This window comes from Balaenoptera acutorostrata, chromosome 13 (assembly GCF_949987535.1).
Source record: "Balaenoptera acutorostrata chromosome 13, mBalAcu1.1, whole genome shotgun sequence".
In the NCBI taxonomy this organism is placed as follows: Eukaryota; Metazoa; Chordata; class Mammalia; order Artiodactyla; family Balaenopteridae; genus Balaenoptera; species Balaenoptera acutorostrata.
Window position 1 is genome coordinate 63,443,229 of NC_080076.1, and position 19,664 is coordinate 63,462,892.

A 19,664-nucleotide genomic window follows, 5' to 3' on the forward strand; every position below is an offset into this window, starting at 1 on the left:
CCGCCTACACTTCCCCAAACCCCAATCCAATTTTCTGGTGATGACCAAGTTCACATTTTCTCTTTCTTTTATATATACTTCCATATTTCTAAATAGTGTTTATAATGTTCTTTCTTGGTTTTTAGATTTTAGAAAGTGTTGAATAAGTTCCTTTGGTGAAAGTTGAGATTTCTTCTAGGACTTTTTGCAGCCCCCTGCCTCAGCTAATATAATTTTGATTGATTAGTGCCTTATGTTTTCATATTTTACATATATAAGTAACGTCTATTGCTTATCAGATTTTTCCATAACTAACATAGAGGTTTTCCCTGAACACCCAAAGGCTTTCTCCGCCTTCCTTACCCTGATTTTTTTTTTTCCATAGTCTTTTCTTGTCTTTCCTCCCTTCAAGAATACAACCCAGGGACTTAGTCTTATCCCCAGGGCCCAGAACCGTGCCTGGCTTGAAATCATTACACATTAAATCCTTGCTAAGTGAATAAATCTGAGAAAATAGAGAGCCACAGTTATATACTTTCTTGTTCATCCTTTGTTTTTTCCCCAAATTAATAATTGCCTGGAATTAATCATAGCCTCACTTTTTTACTTGCCTGTATTTCTATATAATTATAATTGATCCTTTTCAAAATTCCCAAAGGGCTATTAACCCCTCTGCACACTCTCCATGTTGCAGTGATACATCAGGTGGGCCCTCCTCCAGCCCCCAGCCTCCCTGGCGTCCAGCACTGAGCAGCTGTGTGCAGACGCCCTCCCCACGTAGGGGTCTCTGTGCCCCTCCCCCTCCCCGAGGGTCCCGCTTCCTGGTTCCCATCTTCCTCTTCCTTGTTTACTCCCTCATTTCAGGGGAGGACGTCTTCCAGGAATTTCCCAGAAGATGGGGCCAGAGGGACTGTTTTGAGCTGTTGGCTGTCTGCACTGTGTCATTGTCACGTTTGTGCCTTGGCTGGGACAGAGTTGCAGGCTGGAAATCCTCTTCCCTCAGGGATTCGAAAGCACTGCTCCGTTACCTTCTAGCTCCATGTCCAAGTCCATTGCCAGTTTGATAGTTCTCCTCTCTCTGAAATTACCTCGGATGTGCTCTGACATTTCACCAGATGTGCCCTGGAGTGATTCTTTGCATTGAATATGCTGGGAAAATCTCTTCATTTCTTTACTTTTAAAAGTAATTTCCACTCTTCAGTTTTCTCTTCTTAGATTTCCTATTAGTGGTGTGTTGCACTGCCCGATTTAATCCTCTAATTTTATTACCTTTTCTCCTATTTTTCATCTTTTACACATTTTCTCAATTTTATCTTTCAAAGCTCCCATGCATTTCCACGTAAGGTCTCAGATTTTTAATTTGCACTGAGCTCTTCCTTCTTACTTCATTTTCTAATTGTTCCTTTTTCCACTCCTAACATAAACTATTCTTATTTCCTGAACCCAATATCATGTATTATCTTTTGGAAGATGCTGATTATCCTGCTTTTCAAATTCTGCCCCTGAGGTCCATTTTGGCCTCTGTCTTTGTGTTGAAGGCACTCCCAAGTGTCTGGTGATTCTCTGTGACTCTTTACCTTTGAGAGGGAGGCACTAAAAGCTACCCGGGTTTGCGGGGAGGCTGTTTGTGGGCGGGGTTATGGGTGAAGGGCTGTGATGCAGGGTGATTTGTACACGTGTTTGGAAGTTTCTTTTGGGGATCCCAGGATGCTGAGGAGCTGAACGTCTTTCCCCTGGTCCGTCGGTCCTTCCAGAGAAGACAACTCATGTTCTGTGAGCAGGTGGAAGAGGGGCCAGGGTCTCCCAGCACCTCCTCGACTTGCACTTGTAATTCTCTCTGTTAACATGATGAATTACAGTGACATGTTTTCTGATGTTAAACCCACTTGATCATGATGAATTTTTTTTAGTGTACTGCTGAAATGCATTTGCTAATGTTTTGTTAAGGATTTCTGTGTCTGTGCTCATGAAGGCGATCTTTAAGTTCCTTATCTTGAAATGTCTTTGATGATTTTGGCACCAGGGTAACCGTGGCCTTAGCAAATGAGCTGAGGAGCATTCCTTTCTCCTGTACTTTCTAAGAGAGTTCATGGAAGGATTGGTATTTCTTTTTAAATTTTTGCCAGAATTCAAAAGTGAATTCATCTTGCCTGGAGTTTTCTTTCTGGGAAAGTTTTCAATTATGAATTCAATTTCCTTAATTGGCATAGGACTATTCTGTTTTTTTTGAAAATTTTCTTTTGAGTCGGTTTTTGCAATACATGCCTTTCATGGAATTTTTCCATTTTGTTTAAGTTGTAAAATTTATTGACCTACACTTGTTCGTAATATATAGCCTCATCATCCTTTTAATGTCTGGAAAATCTGGAGTGATGTCCCTCAGCTTCTGGCTCTCAAATCAGTATTTATTGCTTTATTCCATTTGTATTTTTCTATTTCTTCTTGAGTTGAATTTTATTTACTTATACGTTTTAAGAAAATTTTCTATTTGATCTAAGTTTTCAAGTATATTAGTACACAATTGTTTATAATATTTCCTTACGGTTACTTGTTTTTAAATTTATGCTTTGTCTTTCTCTTTTTCTTTTCTCTTTTTTTCTTTTGTCAGCTTTGGTAGAGCTTTGTTTGAGTTTATTTTCTTCAGAAACAACTTGATTTTACTGTTACTCTCTTGCATTTTTTCTTTTCTTTTCTTGTATTTTCTCTCTTACAAATATTATTTTCTTACCTTTGACTTCCTTTATCTGTTTATTATTTGTTATTATCAGTTTATTATTATGTTTCATTTCTATCTATCCTCTCTTCCATCTTGAATTAAATGCTTAATTCATCTATTTTCAGTCTCATTGATTAGTGCACCTTACTTAACATTTTACAAATTTTGAAATGTAGTCATTTTCTTTTGATTAATTAAACAATTTTGCATTCCATTTTTTTAAACTCATGAACTATTTAGGAATTTATATTTTCCTACCATGATTTTAAAATTATTTTTGCTTAGTCATTAGTAATTTAATTCAATCTTAGTTTAAGAACATGTGAGTCAAGACAGGCTAGATCATGCTGCCAGAATGAATAACCCCTGAATCCCTGCGGCTTAAAACAGCACAATTTTAATCTCACCTACACTATGGGACCATCAAAGTTTGGTAGTTACCTGGGCACCCTGTTGCCAGTTGCTATGTGAGTGGTTCCAGGAGAGAGGAGGAAGGAAGCTCTGAAAGCTCCAGGCCACCAGGGCCAGAACTCATCACAAAGCCCCTCCCGATCACAAGGGGCAGAGGTGGGAAATGCAGTCCTGCTACGTGCCTGGAAGAGGGGAGAGCTGTGTGGGGTAAACAGTGCAGTATGAGGACAACTGGTTGCAGTTTGTTGATACTTTTTAAATTTAGCCTGGTCAAGTTTTGTAAATGTTCCGTGTACCCTAGAGTTTATGTATTCTCTATTTGTTGAGGGTTGGGCTCTGTAAAAAGTGGACACATCAGACTTCTGAGCTGAGTTGTTTGAATAATTTTTATTCACCTTGATCTGTGAGATTCTGCAAGAACACTATTCTAATCTCTCACCACCTCCATGACTTTGATTCCATCAATTTCTCCTTTCACTTATGTCCATGTATTTCGAAGGTGATATGGTTAGGTTTGATTACTGTATGCTTTTGATCTGCACCCCTATTTTTACCAAAAATGATAAAAATACTGATCAAGAGGGCTCATATACCTGGCCATCTTCTCTAATTCACTACTAACTGGTATTAGTCATCACTACAGCATATGGCCAGGATTTCATTTTATCCTCCCAGCACAGTTGTAAGGCCATTGCGATATTATTCCTGATTTATTCCTGAACACAGATCCCAGACCAGACCCTCAATGACCCAGTTCCTTCCTCCACCCATGCTGCTCTCAGAACAGACAAGCTGCTGTTTGAGGCCAAACCAACCATGAAAGACCCATTTTCCCCAGCAGCTGTTTTGGTGGTTCTGTGTGTACAAATACTCGTACTGTTGAAACAAGCTGTTCAAACTCTGTCTTGCCACTCTGCCAAGTTGCAGGGCAGTTACCTGAGGGCAGGTGATGTGTCTGTCGTTCACCTGTGCATCGTCAGCGCCTAGCACAGAGTGGGGCTTAGCAACACCAGGACCAAAAGGGACAAAGGGATACGAGCTGTGTAGTGGGATGGCGTGGGGGGTGGGTGGTCCCTGGTCTGTAACCTTCTTCCTTCTGATTCCTTCCCTGAATCTGTATTCCCTCTTCTGCAGTTCATTTCCTGGGTCATTCTCATCGGGGTCCCACAACGCAGTGCTGAGCCCCAACACCTTCCTCGTGGACCTCGTGGCCCCATCCCCCTTGGTGTCTCCATGGAGCCTGTCTGAGCCTGGCACGCTCTCTGGCCAGACCCCAGCGTGGGAGGCGGCCCGGCCAGGCTCCCCCGATGACTGAGGTCTGCAAGGGCCCCCCTCGGCCCTTCTGCAAGAAGACTTTGTTTTCAGTATATCCCCTGACACCACAGGGTCTCTCCTCTGTTTTCTGGTTATTTTATATTTTCTGATTTTTTGGTTTTAGGGGGTTTTTTTGTTATGCTTTCTGGGTTTCATGCCCCAAGGGCTGTGCAGGGCAGAGGTGCTTGTCATCAGCCTCTGGGGCTCCGGGCAGCGCTGAACAATGAACCATCTGCAAGGCTCATTAATATTTCACACCTTGCATCAGCCAGATGCCCCGGAGCAGCATCGCTCATGATTTCGTAGAGCTCTGTGTGGTTCTTTAATGTGTGGTTAGCATTTTAGGAAGGCCCAGCCCTGGAGCGCTCAGCGTGTGTGCTGGCAGCCTCCCGGTCAGGCTCTGGGCAGCCCCTCCGGGCCGAGCCACCAGCCAGCCAACGGCACCGGGAATCCAGAGAGGTTAGCCCAGAACTTTCCACGGCTCAGTTGGCCTCTGTTTTCATAAAGTCTTCCTACATGGAGATGGAACAACATTCACGTATGTGAAATTTTCCCTGGAAGAAACTTGCTGTGATGGAGGTGGTACCAAAAATCTAAACAGATGAACGCATGAGGGAAAACAGCTAGAAGATGGAAACCGGTTTTATTTAGTAGGATTTTAAGTGTCTACACTTGCACACTTGGAGGTCTGCATCCTGGGAAGTGAGTGAGGGCCTGGGTACTGCGGCCGCATTGGGGCAGGCCCAGCAGTGCAGGCATCGGGTCGGTTGGTCCAGGTGTTATGGGCTCTATCCCAGGCGGTGTCCTTTGCCGGTGACTCCTGGCCTCTCCAGGCCCTCACTTTCCTATTTCCCACTCTGCCCTCTGGACACCATCCACCCTTCGCATAAGTTCAAGGCAACATGCCCCCTCCCCTGGGGCTACTCCATTTGGGACTTCTCTCTAGTGCAGAACAGCAAATGTAGTTTGTCTTTGCAAAATAATTTCCAGGCTAATCCAGTGGGTGGGGAGTGATTTCACGGGAGGTCTGAGAGACTCCTTAGTGATACTGAACCCAGACCAAGTGGGTGACTCACTGCCCCCTCTAGGGTTGAGCCCAGGCTTGGGGCCACCGACTGAGCCTCGCTTATTATCATTTATTAATGAGGCAGACCAGACATTTCCAATGATTGGCTACTTAGTTCCAAGCCTAGAGACGTCCCTTGTCCACCATCATTTTTATAAGGCTGCAAAAATTCTTCTCTTTTCTCCATAAGCTTGACCTAGTTTTCCCATCAGGCCTTTGACCACCAGCCGAGAAAATGTTAAATGATCAGGAAGGGAACGTGAGGGACGTGGATACGGACCTTCCTTCTCTGAGCTTTAGTTTCTCAATTGCTTTAGATGCCCCTTTCGTAGGGGTGGGGGGATACAATTTTGGATCCAGGCAGGGTAGACGACAGCTTGGCTGGAAGGAAGGCAGGGCCAACATTTCCCGAGCGTCTTCCGCCTGGAATCACGACTCCTCGGCCCTGCATGCATCTCCAGAGCCTCCCTCGGGAGCAGGACGGGAAGGGAGAGTCCTCCAACCTGGCTGATGTCAGAATCACCTGGATGGTTTAAATGTGGTAGATTCTTGGACCCCGGCCCCCAGGTCAGAGTTGTGGGATCATGTGAAGTCTAGAAGTCTGTATTTTTTAACAAGAACTGGGGGTGATTCTGATGATTAGTCTGTGTTGGGAGCCCATGGATTAGACATCCTGTCCCCAAGCACAGATCCATGACAAGAGCTGGGACACTGATGAAACGAGGTATTTCTGGGCCCTAGATCCATGTGATCTGATCGGTGAGTCTTGTAGGGTTCTGGAACCTATGGTTTTTCAAAGCTCTTCTGTTGGTTCTGATGAAATTACAGGACCACCGGGGATGGAGACCAGGGCTGCAAGCCCACTGCTGTAATGAACAGTAAGAATGGCCTGCACGGGGCAGGAGCGGGGCTCCGGACTGGAGGGGCAGGGGTTTAGGGGAGTCGGCCAAACAGGTATCTGTTGACTTCATGGCCTGAGTGAGTCCCAGACCCTCTGAGCCCCTCCGCCCCAGTGAATGAGTATTATTAACAAATAGAAGGCAGGAAAGAGAGCTTTGGGGTGGAAATCATGATTTTGGTTTTGGTCCTGAATGTGAATGTGAGGTGCCTATGGATTCTTCATCTAGAATCCATCTGAGCAGTGGGTAAAAGGCAAGACAGACACTGAGGAAGGAAATCAGACTGGAGCGCCTGCCTGGACGGGCATTCAGTCCGGACGACATGTCCTCATTGATGGCGACGTTTGTCACCCAGAAGCGAGCTTGGTGAGAGAGACAGAACCACCAGGAGGAAGAGGGCTCCTAGGAAAGCTTTCGGAGCTGATTTTAGGCACTTTTGAAAGGAAGACTCTGTTTCCCATTGGATGACGTCTTGCCTGCAGGGCGGGGGTTACGACGAGGACCCTCCGCTGAGAGCCGGGCCGCCTATTCCTTCCGGGGCCCCGAAGCTTCTGGGCTGTTCCGAGCATCTGGACCCCTCCCTCGGGTTGGGAGACTGGCTAGTATCCCCCTGACACCCAAGGTGACACCAACCAGCCTAGAGGCGGTTCCTCCTGGCATTGGACGACGTCCACTGGGAAGGAGACGGACACGTTTGTGTGAGAGACGCAGGGGCTGTGCCTGTGAGACGTGGGGCCTCCGGGGGACAGTCCCGCCACCCTTTAGGGTTTCTGCCTGGAGGTCAGATCACACCAACCTTTATCCCTCCCCCTCCATCCTGAAAACCCTGCTTCCTTGGCCTTTTCCCAGCCCTTCCCCCTCCCTCCCTCCCGAATAGCAACTGGCCCTGAACCTGAACCTGGAGGAGGAGGAGGATGGCTGCACCCACCAGGGGCCGGGAGGACGATGGGCGGGACCTGGTGGGAAGCGGAGACCCTGGGAGGACAGGGCGGGGGGGTGCGGGGCGTGTGAGGAGCATCCTGGGTGCTAACCAAGGATGGGCCAGGCTCTGCGGCTATGGCCACATGTTCAGCCCCGGATGCGAATGGCTCCAGTCCCTCTGCTCTGCTCACCCGGCCTGGGCCTCCAGCCTGGTCCCCAGCCCCTTCCTCCACCCCCCCTCCACCCCCCCACCCCGCCCGCTCTCCTGGACACTTGGGCATCTCACAGTCTCCTGGGTGTCGATGGCCTTTCAGAAGTCCTTTCCCAGACTGCGGTGGATGCAGAGGCAGGGAGATTGGGGCCCAGAGCTGCTTGAGTGCCGCCTGCAGTTTCCATCCTCCCGCTCGTCGCTCTCCAGGACGTTTCCTTTCTGTCCTTCCTCCGGCCAAGGGTCAGGTGGGCGCCTTAGTCACGCCTGGCAGCTCCCCATTTCCTCGGCCTCCTGGCTGGCGCTCCTCACCTGCTCCGCCTGAAAGAACAAATGCGGGCACGTGCAAATAAACGTTGGGGAAAAGCGGCTTTGGGGAAAGTCTCCCTGCAGCCTATTAAATCTCCCCTAAAGACCGTTGCTTTGGACCTGCAGGGCAGCTGCGTCCCGCGGGCATCACCGAGCGCTGGCGACATGCAGACACAGGGTGAGGGCCCTACATCAGCCGCCCCACAGCCCAGTCGGCATCTGCGCCCGGGACAGAGGCTGCGGAGAGGCCAACCTGTATCCCCGTAGCTGGTCCACAGACAAGATCAGCCCCTCCCCACAGTCTGGGCAATTCACTGCACGTGGGGAGCGCCCTTCGACAGGAGGCCGGTTCTGGAGGTCGGAGTAATTCTGCGGCCAAGCGTGGTGGAGGCAGTGCTGCTGCTCGGGACCTACCCCGGGGCACCCCAGCCTCAGCAACACGGGCACCGCGGGGTGGGAGCGGAGAGGTACTGATGCGTTGGGCTGGACCTCGTGGCCGCCATCCTCACTGGTCTCCACCCTCCGCCTCCAGGCAGCCCCGGCTCCTCCAGCTGTGCCTCTGGGAGAGGGGGTGGAGTGCAATGCGGGTGTCTCTCCCAAAGACAGACGCAGCAGCCAGAGGTCACCACGCACCGGGATGCAGCCCTGCACTGGGTGAAGGTCACGGTCAGGGTTTTGGATTCGGCTCACCTGGCTCGACAGACAGGCTTCCCAGCCAGTCTCGGACCCACGTGACTCCACCAGGCTTCTGTTGAGCTTCTGCTCTGGGTTTTGGCAATACCCTTTATGCTTCTGAGACACGCACTGGCCTTGGACAGCTGCGCAGGCAGGGACTTGTCTCAAATGCTTTTGAAATTTGGTCATTATGAGCAAGTTCTGTGGGTCTTACTGATTTTTGGACTCTTTAAAAAATGAGGCACAATCAGAAACTTGGTGTTGAGTGGAATGAACATCTGAAGTACCAAAAGGCCCTGTGAAGATGCCACGAGCTGCTTCCCTGAAGTGGCCTCTGTTCCTCCCAAGAATGGGGACACGGCTCTACTGTCTTTGACTGTTAACTCATGAAGGTAAGAGAATCTAATCCATCTTCTTTAATTCTTGGACATTAACTTGATTTACTATTTTAACTTTCGTTTCTCCCTGAAAAATTGTGAAAGGAGGCTTGCATTTAAGGTTGCAATATTTCCATGTTAGCGTTTTATTTTGACGTATCTTAGGAATGTCATTTTATTTCTCTGCAGATCCTCACAGAGGTGACATTGGACAAAGTGCCTGGACCATAGTTTGTGATGGGAAATTGAATAAGGACTAAAAGTTTGGTCTTAGGTGTGGAGTGCTATAGAAATCACTTAATTGATGGAGTTTCTGAGCCATTTCAGAGCCTTCTGGGGACAAAATCTAAACTGACCACTGGAGGTCCCATGAGGATGTTGGTGATGGAGGATGGACTCGATGTGGGCTCAGGCGACTTAGAGGGTCCCCAGGCTGGCTTCATTCCTCCAGGGGGGACGGCCACATACGTGGCTAATCAGGGGCTAATGACTAAGGGGTTTAAAGAAGATCTGGGAGGACTTTTTCTCCCCTATGCTGCGTGGGTTTTTCCATGGGGAAGAATAGCATCACTGTAATATTCCTGATCTCTCCCCACTTTCATATTCATTCCCCCCACTGAGCTTTTATCAATATTACAGGTGGCTTTTTTATTGAAACAATTTTTTTAGAGCAGTTTTGGGTTCACAGCAAAATTGAGAGGAAGGTACACAGATTTCCCATAGACTTCCGGACCCACACATGCACAGTCTCCCCCATTATCAGCATCCCCCGCCAGATGGGACGTTTGTTACAAATGAGGACCTGACATTGACACATCATTGTCACCCAAAGGCCGTAGTTTACATTACAATTCACTCTTGGTGTTGTACAGTCTATGGGTCTGGACAAATGTATTATATGACATGTATCCAACATTACAGTTTCATACAGAGTATTTTCACTGCCCTACAGTCTCAGCTCTGCCTGTTCATCCCTTCCTTCCGTCTTAACCCCTGACAACCATTGATCTCTCACTGTCTCCATAGTTTTGCCTTTTCCAGAACGTCATATATTTGGAATCATACAGTATGATGATACAGTAGCCTTTTCAGATTGGCTTCTTTCAGTGAGTAAAATGCATTTATGTTTCCCCCATGTCTTTTCATGTCCTGAGAGCTCATTTGTTTTTACTGCAGAATACTATTCCATTGTCTGGATTCTAACACAGTTTTATTTATTTATCCATTCACCTACTGAAGGACATCTTTGTTGCTTCCAAGATTTTGGCAATTATGCATAAAGCATCCAGATGCTGGGCCTTTGCTCAGGACCTGGAAGGGTGGCCCCAGCTTGCCAGCACCCCCGGGGCTGGGTGAAGCCCCATGTCCCTCTGCCTGGTCCTCCCTCCTCGCTGGCCAGACCCCACCCCCCCCAGGACCTTGGGGACGGTCCCTCTCAGAGCTGTCTCCAGAGAACATATTCTAAGGGGACATGTGTCCCTCATCTCTGGGCCGGGTCTGGCGCTCATTTGAGGCTGAGGATTAAGCCTGTTACAGCTTGCTGATCCCTTCACGTTGTCAGATAATTGGGCTGAACAGGGTCGTGACAGGCTGGCTGGGGGTCCCAGCAGAGGCACCTCCTTCTCTGGGGAGTCCCACTCCAGCACAGGCCTCGGCAGGACTGGTCCTTCTGCATCTCTCTGTGTCATTCTGTGCCCTCCATCCTCCACACCTGAGGCTTTTTCTTGAACCATGGGACCTGTTTACCATCCTGGCATCCTTTACCTCTACGCCTGTTAGAAGGATTCCTATTCCTTTTCTTCCTAAATATGCTGTAATGTGCGCTCTCTCGAGGTCCCCTGCTGACATTTTTAAAAGAAAGAGTTCACAACCAGGAATGTGCAGGAAGACGCTTCCTGCTGTCGGGAAATCAAGTGTGGGCTGAAGAGCTCCCTGAGTGCTCTGAGTTTATTGCTACGACGACAAGCATTTCTCTAAGCAGGGGGGAGGCATGCGGCTTTCACAGCTGAAGCACAGGTTCGCACTGATTCCCTAGAAGACACGGGGCATCAATTGAACTCTGATATGTTTTAAAAGATCCATATTCACTGTAATGGTTTCCTTCTGGGAAGTTAATTTCTCACCAGTTGTTTCCTGCTTTTATTATTCCCATAGAGCACCCACATGAGAAAACCCACAATGCAACCAACAAGAAGTGGATTCTTAGTTGATTTTTTTAGCTCCCGGTACACAGTACAGAGAAGTCGCTTTTCCTAGTTCATGCAGTAAGGCAGAATGAAGAGTATTCTTAGAGTGACTTTGCAGGATGTGCTTTATTTTGTCAGTCCTGAACCCAAACTACAGAGGATCATTTTTTGGGGGGACATAGTCTAGTCCATTCGATGATTCTTCTCAGAAACTGTCTTTTAATATGGAATGACAACTACATTTCAATCATCAGCTTTTCATGCTACATTGTTATTTCATGAAGAGGTTGTATGACCCATAATAATAATTTAAGAAAAGGCCATTTGTTTATTTCCCCAAGCTCAATATACATATTTCTTCCATAATTGTGAACTTAAAAAAACCCGTCTCAGATGTAAAAATGTGAATTGGAATATGTAAACTCGTTGATAGACCTGAAAAACAGGGGAAGAAAATGTCACATACTGGAAAAACCACTGCCGTGAATCATGGGAATGGGAGGAAGCGTCGGGGGTGGGGCAGAGGAGAGCTCAGACCTCAGTCAGTAAAGGTGACAACGTCCAAGGACCCCGCTTCCAGCTGGGCGTCGGTGTTTCATGGGGAGCAGTAACTCTCTGAACCAGAAAACCACCAGGGCGGAGTGAGTCACCACCTGGGCCTCAGCAACACCATGTCCACGTATTTGTTTTGCTGCTTTTTTTTCCTGAGAGGTCACTGGTGTTTAATGGAAAGATTTCTCATTAGTCTTCAGTTAAGGTAAGGCAGTAAGTGTCACTAATGTTTTCTTTTTGCTTAGAATGAGGCTTATCCTTCCACTGGCATCGCCATGGGTCACCGGCCCCCTCCCTCTTTCCCCCCTGGACATATGTGTAGGAGTTTTCAGCCCCCGTTCTGTTGCGTATTTGGGGTGCAGGGCCCCCGTCCTCCTCACAGCAGCGTCCCCTTGGCCGCAGAGCCCCGTGCATTGCGTTGCATTGTAGCGTCTCTTCGGAGGGCACCGTCCCTCACAGGAGAAGGCCTTTCCTTCCTTCTCCTCCTCCTGTTCTGTTTCTCTGAGGGACGAGACCCATCAGTGACTCCTCCACATAGTCGATCAGACTGCAAGACACCGGGGACTAAAACATAAAGCGAGTAGCCCTGATTTCAGAGGAATGGAATTACAAAGGACTTTTCTCGAGAGTGCCTTTGCTCGGAGCTCTGAGGGCAAAAGGAAGCCCACTCCTTCTGCACCAGTCAGAAGAGAGACCATTTCCACCGAATTAGAAATGCTTAGCTCTTAGGAGAGTATTGTGCTTTTCTTGTTTTCTTTGGAAAATTCCAATGTGAACTTGGCTTGTGGTCTGTGGCCTGGGGCGTCAGTTTGTTTTCTCCCTGGTCCATTTGATCATGGTTTCTGGCGAACGGTACAGGAATATTAATTTGGCATAGAGGTCCTCCTCCAATTCCAGCTCCCCGGTCTCTCGAACTAAAAAAATATCTGTGCACAACTTCAAAATCCGATCCACATTTGGAAGCTCTTCAAACATGATGGAGTGAGAAATCCCACTGAAGAATTCACGGACAAACTTCCCAATCACCAGGACCACTGAAGCGTAGAGGCCCATGATACTGAAAAAAAAATGAGGTAGAAATGTATCTGGCCGTTACATATGGTTAAGAGAACATGCCTACAAGAAAAAGAAAATGAACATTTTCCCTCAAACGCCATAAAAGACATGATAGACTTACCAAAGCTTAAGTTGTTTCCCTTTGGTGAAAACATTGACCTTTTTGCTGATTAAAAAGGTAATGCATGCTCTTTTTTTAAAAAAAAATTACACATTACAGAACTGTAGGACTTGAAAAATGAAAGTCCTTTGAAATCTTACATTCTGGAAACAACCAATGTTAATAGTTTCGTGTATGAACTTCTGGTGGTTTTACTGCATATATTATATGAATAAGCTACATAACATATATGGTAGATAGAGGGGTGGGATAGGGAGGGTGGGAGGGAGACGCAAGAGGGAGGAGATATGGGGATATATGTATATGTATAGCTGATTCACTTTGTTATAAAGCAGACACTAACACACCATTATAAAGCAATTATACTCCAATAAAGATGTTAAAAAATATATATATATGATAGAAATGCAATTGTTATATACACTTTTCTGTACCTAGGACTTTGTCCTGCCTTCCTCAGAGATTCATGTTTATAATAAAATTCTGGATAGACAATGATTTCTTAAGAGGCTTATTCTGGGAAGTAGAAAACTTTGTACTAGCATCTTGTAGGGGGTGTGCCTGTCCTAGGGTTGAAGTGTCAGAACATGGAGAAATGGTAACATCAGGCATGTCCCAAACTGTGATTTCTAATTGACTCTCTATCTGTTCAGGTCAGAAGGCAATGTTAGCAGAAAAGAGAGAACTCGGCCCATTTCTAGTTTAAGCCCTGAATTGCACTAAACTGTGTTGTAACAGGAAGGAATAGTTAAGAAGCTGGAAATACGGCTTCTGGTCCTATGCTTGGTGGTGGGACTCACACAAGGCGTTTTTGACGTCTTTGGGACTCTGGTTCCTCAGTTTTTAGAACGAAGGGCCCTGTGACAAACCATAATGGAAAGAAAAAAAAAAATATATATATATATATATATGAATAACTGAGTCACTTTGCTGTACAGAAGAAATTAACACAACACTGTAAATCAACCAGACTTCAATAAAATTAAAAAATAAAATGAAGGGCCAAGGATCTGTGAATTCTAATAATGCAGCTATAGAATTTGAGAATTCTAAGAAGATAAAAGACTTCCCATCTTCAACTTGGTGTGATACAGAAGTGGGATCTCATAACTGTTAATGGTGAAATGGTTCCTTACCCGTAGCCGGCCAGGAACCCCAGGCTTGGGGGGCTGACCTTGTCATTGAAGACCACCAGCTCCAGGGCCTGCACATGCTGGTTGTAGATTCTATTCCCAGTCAAGTTGAGAACCCACCACTCACTGTTGGATTTAGTTGTATTGTCTCTGGACAAAATGATGGTTATGTTCATGAAATTAGTTTCTGGAGAAGGAGAAACATGAAATCAAATTAGCAGGAGAGTTTATGGATTTAATGCACTTCAGCCATTCTCGGATGAACCAGGATGGCCTGGTTGGTACCCATGGCATCCGGTTCCAGGATGGGGACACATGGGCACATCGGCTCTGTGAGAGGAAAAGGAGGAGGGGGCATGGCGTGGGGGGGTCTCTCTCTTTCTCTAAGAGGCCAGTCCTGTTGCTACATGAGACAGCAGCAAAGTCACAGGGTGAACGGAGACCCATCACCGGAGCATCTTGGCTGACAATTCCAAACAACTAATTAGACATTTAAAAACCCCAGTAGCTGACTGTTCATGGAATTGATGGATTCTTTCATGTTACCACCGTTTACTGAGTGCCTTCCAGGAGGAAGGTGCTCCAGGAGTTGCTAAGGGGTCACCAAGTTGCACGCAGCCTGGTTCAATGGGAAAGGCCATGCACACAAGCGCTATTCATGGGCACGTGGCAACCCCCGGCACTGACAAGGTCTGTTAGCTGGGGGAGAACACTTCTGGGTGGTATGATCCCTGAGGGCTTCCCAGAGGAGGTGACTTCTGAGCTGAGTTTTGCTGGCTGAGAGCTTTAATAGATGGAGCCCTACTACTGGTACTCAGTCACCCTCGGGCTGAATCAAGTCCATTTCCTGCCATCTTTTTATTGTTCTTATCGTGGGGCCTTCAGAGTTAACGCTGTATTAGGCAGTTTTCTGCCAAAGATACCGTTGCTAATAGAAACAAGTAAACAGATTCCGATGAATCAGTTAACATGTCACTGAACGTGGATTTAAGTCAATCAAGTTCTATATCAATGAACAAAGGAAGATGAAGAACACGCCCCCAGGTGAGTAAATGATCCCTTCTTGCTGGTGGACACAGCCCAGAGCCTTATGCTCCTTGCAAACCATGTCACAGGGGGAAGAAAACTGGAAAGGAGCTTGATAAAGGCTGAAAGGCAAACTACAGACGTTGAATAAAAGAAAGATTAAGAAACGTTCTGAAACAATTCCTTCTCATTCTTACCAGATAGAAGTTGCTTTATGGGTTTGGAGTTAGAGTCACTGGGTGCTTTCACGTAGTATGGGTAAATCCTTTCTATGGTCCTGGGCATTAAGAGAAAAAAGGATAATTAAGTTTTAGTTGTTTTACCCATGCAAAATTGTTTTGTTGTTGTTGTTGTTGTTGTTGCTATTTTTGACCTCATTTCAAACAAGTAATGGGGAGAGTCTTCCTGTAACTATGCGATGTGCAGTCATCATAGTTTATGGGTTTCCATTAAAATCAGAAGTCTCCGAAGCCGAATAAATTCACCAGGTTCTAACCAGGCACTCATGCCAACTCTGTACCCAAGCTGGTTAATGGCTTAAAAACTGCTGCAGAGATTTTTGCACATCTGTGACTTTTCTGAAGCAAGGTGCTGTCTTTCTTGCTAGGATCCTACCACTCTTCCAATTTTAATTTTTGGGATTTCAAAACTCTCTCTAGTGAAGTGGGCTGCCCGAGCTGATCCAGAGATGGGAGTGAGGTGGGGGGCAGAGGACTGGCGTCCTAGCCCTTAGCCCACCCTGCACACGGGCCACTCCCTCTTCCCAGGGCTGTTTTCTCATCCGGGAAGTGATGGGGGAGGATCCGACGGTTCTCAGGGGCCCTTAGTGTTTAGTGATTGACAAGGGGTACTTTAGGGACCATGTCTGACAGCTGCATCGTGGCAGTCCTCACACGCAGCACTTTGACCTGGGGCTGGGGCAGACAGGGGACAGAGCTGGGCTGCGGCTGGTGGGCATCTGGAATACTTCACTTAGCAGTTCTGGACCGATGGCAGTGTTTTTCTCCTGCTGGTTCTCATATGAGAATCTAAACATCACAGCTCAGATGTTTGGAGTGGAGTATTGTGTGGCAGGATAATATATTAAGATACAGTTTTTTCCCTCAAATTTCCACCCACCCCCTTGCCTTCTTCTCACGCCCATTTGTTAGCCAGGATTTGGTGCCCCAGGGGCAGGGGTAATAGTAGAAAAGGGTCTCCCAGGGCCTTTCCCTGGTTTTTGGTGATTACGGTCAGATGAGAGCAAGGTTTGCTCCCCAGAGAAGAGGTCAGTCCTCCCCGGATGAGCTGGGCAGAGGGGGCGGGAGGAGAGCAGACGTGCTTTGACCCAGCCCATCGAGGACTCTTAAGTACAGGCTCACTTGAGTTACCAAAGAAGGAAGAAATGGCGTTTCTTGCACACACGTATTTGTAGAGGAGATTTGGACCAGACACACACACCTTCTAACACTGTATTAAAAATGACCATCAACTTACACTGGCGTTTTGGAACTTTCTGTGTTGTTGCCAGCTATCATTTTAGCAATGTGCTCTCGTGTCGTATTTTTAAGAGGAAAAGAAAGCTTATCTGTTGCTATTTCTGCTTTTGCACCCAGACTCATGTTTCTGTGAAGAAAAAAAGAAGAGCTGAACATCAGTGGTTATTCAGAAGTCTGCAGGAGAGGTTAAAAACTCACTGAACTATTAATCTCACCAAGTTTCACTGGGTCCACAATTGTCAACCTCAACCTGTCCTCCTCACCTTTACAGCCAGCCTCTTAGACATCCAGGGAGGCCTCAGACACCTTTAACACAGATACAGGTGAGGAGGAAGAGTGTGGGGACACAAGAGAAATCCCTGATGATCTAACAGGGATTCTGAAACACTTTATGTTAACCCAGCGACGTTAGTCTCCATGGGGACTCAGAGAATCTATGTTTTAAAAAGAATGTTCACAATGAGATATCACCTCACACCTGTCAGAATGGCCATAATGCCCATCATTAAAAAGACAAGAGTTAGCAAGTGTTGGTGAGGAGGTGGAGAAAAGGGGACCCTTGTGCACTGTTGGTGGGAATGGAAGTTGCTGCAGCCACTATGGAGAACAGTTTGGAGGTTCCTCAAAAAATTAAAAATAGAACTACCATGTAACTGAGCAATCCCACTTCTGGGTATTTTTCCAAAGCAAATGAAAACACTAACTCGAAAAGATATCTGCACCCCCATGTTCACTGCAGCATAATTTACAGTAGCCAAGATACAGAAGCAACCTAAGTGTCCATTGACAGATAAATGAAGAAAGAAGATGTCATACACACACACACACACACACACACACACACACAGAGGAATATTATTCAGCCATAAAAAAGAATGAAATCTTGCTATTTGTGATAACCTGGATGAAACTTGATGGCATTAGGCTAAGTGAAATAAGTCAGAAATACTGTATAATTTCATTTATATGTGGAATCTAAAAATAAAAACACAAAACCTGAACTCATAGATACAGAGAATGAATTGGTGGTTCCCAGAGGTGGGGGGATGGGGTGGTGGTGAATGAAATGGGTGAAGGGGGTCAAAGGGCACAAACTTCCAGTTATAACATGAGTGAGTCCTGGGGATGTAATGTACAGCATGGTGACTGTAGTTAATCATACTGTACTGTATATTTGAAAGTTGCTAAAAGAGTAGATCTTAAAAGTTCTCACAGGGAAAAAATTTTTGGTAACTGTGTGGTGATGGATGTTAAGTAGACTTCCTGTGATGATCATTTTGAAACGTATACAAATATCAAATCATTATGTTGCACCCCTGTAACTAAAATAATGCTACATGTCAATTATATCTCAATCAAAAGCAAAACGTTCAATCAGAAATTGATTTTTAATTTCTTTTGGTGGCTCTTCAAAGGAAGGGCTAGGAAGTGCATTTTTGCCAGTACAGAATTCCACGTGAGGAGTTTGGGACATTTAAAAGGAGAAAATAAGATTAAAGAAGGAGTTCTTTAAATTCTGAGCAGCCTCCTTCAAAATACTTCTTACTATTTCCTTGTGAAGTCAGATTCTAGAAGGCTTTCTTCCTTACCTATCATGATTCTTTCTTAATTCCAACCAAGAAGCTGGTATTGTGGACCGAACAAACCTATCACGTGACTGCCCAGAGTCCTGAGTCACAGCCTGTCATGAAGGAAACTGAGCTCATCAGCCCGGGTATTACGTCCAGGCCCCCCAACGGCCCCCCGGACACATCGGGCTTTCGGATACAAGAACGTTTTGCGAGATGTGCTGCGTGGTGGCCGCAGGCTGGCCAGAGGTTCAGGTGGGGTGGGAAGGAATCTCCCTGCTCTCCCGTCCTGGGACTGCGCAGAGGCTCTCCCAGCTCAGGCTCGGAGAAAAGAGCTGCTGGAGCTCCCCAGGTGCTGGAGGCCGGCAAGGGAGAATCAGGGTTCCCAGCGCTGCAAGTCCTTTGTGATTAAGACCAGACCCCAAGCTCAGGGAAATCTTACACTTCCCCCGACTCAGTTTCATGTTATGAGTCATCACCCTGTTTCTTTTCTCTCCACCTTTCTCTCTTGGTCACAGATCTCATTGCCAGCCTCTTTAAAGCTGAAGTTAGTAGAAAAAAGGAAAACTAAGAAGTTCTTCGTTTTGTCAATGATTCCCAGGCAAATCGTTATTTAATAAACAAAAATGTTAGCTGTAGCATCGAATGAACGTTCCCAGGAAGTACTGTGAACCAAGATCCGAATTAATCTGAGGTGTGTATCCTTCCACACCCCCCAACCCCCGCCCCGAGTTCAGGTTGGGGAAGGGGGAATTATGCATGGAAATACAGTAACTACCTCTGCACACTCCATGAAAAAACAACAGAGAAGCTACTATTGGGATCCATGAGCTCGTGTATCATTTTCTGCTTACTGGGAGGGCTGATGGTCCACAAAGAATTTGAGTTTCCTTCCAGTTCTGCTACTGTTATGTCTTCTTTTTCATAATTTTCCAGAAATTGCATAGCACCCTGTGTGCACACAAATACACTTGCATAAATAGATCACATACTTGAGGATGTGTAAGAAAGTAACTAGTCTTCCCTTTAACTGACCGTATCCAGGGGGAATCTCTTCCTCTGAAAGGCACCTCCCTACAATGGGCTGCCTGGTGTGTTCTGACACTGACAGCTCCAGTCACATCACCAAACCCCAGTGGTGATTCTGCCACACCCACGGCCATGGAATCATTCCAATCAAACAGTGAAGGAAAATCAGATGATTTAGTGTCATTTTTTCCTTCCCACCGAAGAAAGACATTTATCAACTATTGGGGAACGTCTGTCTCATGAGAGAGTCAAATTTAATCCACCCAGGACATCCGGGCCCTTCCTCACAGCTGTGTACTCCTCAAGATTACTTTTGACAGTGTGCACTTACAGGCCGATCATTTTGCAAAAGAGAACAGCATCTGTTCGCCTCATCACTTTATTTAAATAAAAAGCAACATCTGTAAAGCCAATTTTAATTATGAAGAATCATGCTACCATCTTATTAAAAGCACAGAATGTAGAGAAAAGGATGGTGTCCGCCACAGCTGTGTCACCAGAACATCACACCTGTTTTATACAGTAGAGGATGCATAGCTTAATTTTTGAAATCATTTAAAAAATAATAGTATCCTTTTAAAGTTATGTTTCATTTTGAGAAATTTTCATGCCATGAAATCATCTTTGTAATGATTATCTT

At 46.2% G+C, this 19,664-nt stretch overlaps 1 protein-coding gene across 1 annotated transcript in view; it reads right to left on the reverse strand.

The window, feature by feature from the left end:
* Nucleotides 1–12,417: 12,417 nt before the first annotated feature.
* Nucleotides 12,418–19,664, reverse strand: part of PIEZO2 (piezo type mechanosensitive ion channel component 2) — a 339,105-nt gene continuing 331,858 nt past the window's right edge. The window contains exons 49-53 of the mRNA XM_057526094.1: nt 18,774–18,946; nt 16,426–16,554; nt 15,147–15,226; nt 13,927–14,110; nt 12,418–12,670 (exon numbers count right to left, since the gene is read on the reverse strand). Coding sequence (XP_057382077.1) covers nt 12,418–12,670; nt 13,927–14,110; nt 15,147–15,226; nt 16,426–16,554; nt 18,774–18,946 — 819 coding nt within the window. The remainder of the gene's footprint in view (nt 12,671–13,926; nt 14,111–15,146; nt 15,227–16,425; nt 16,555–18,773; nt 18,947–19,664) is intronic.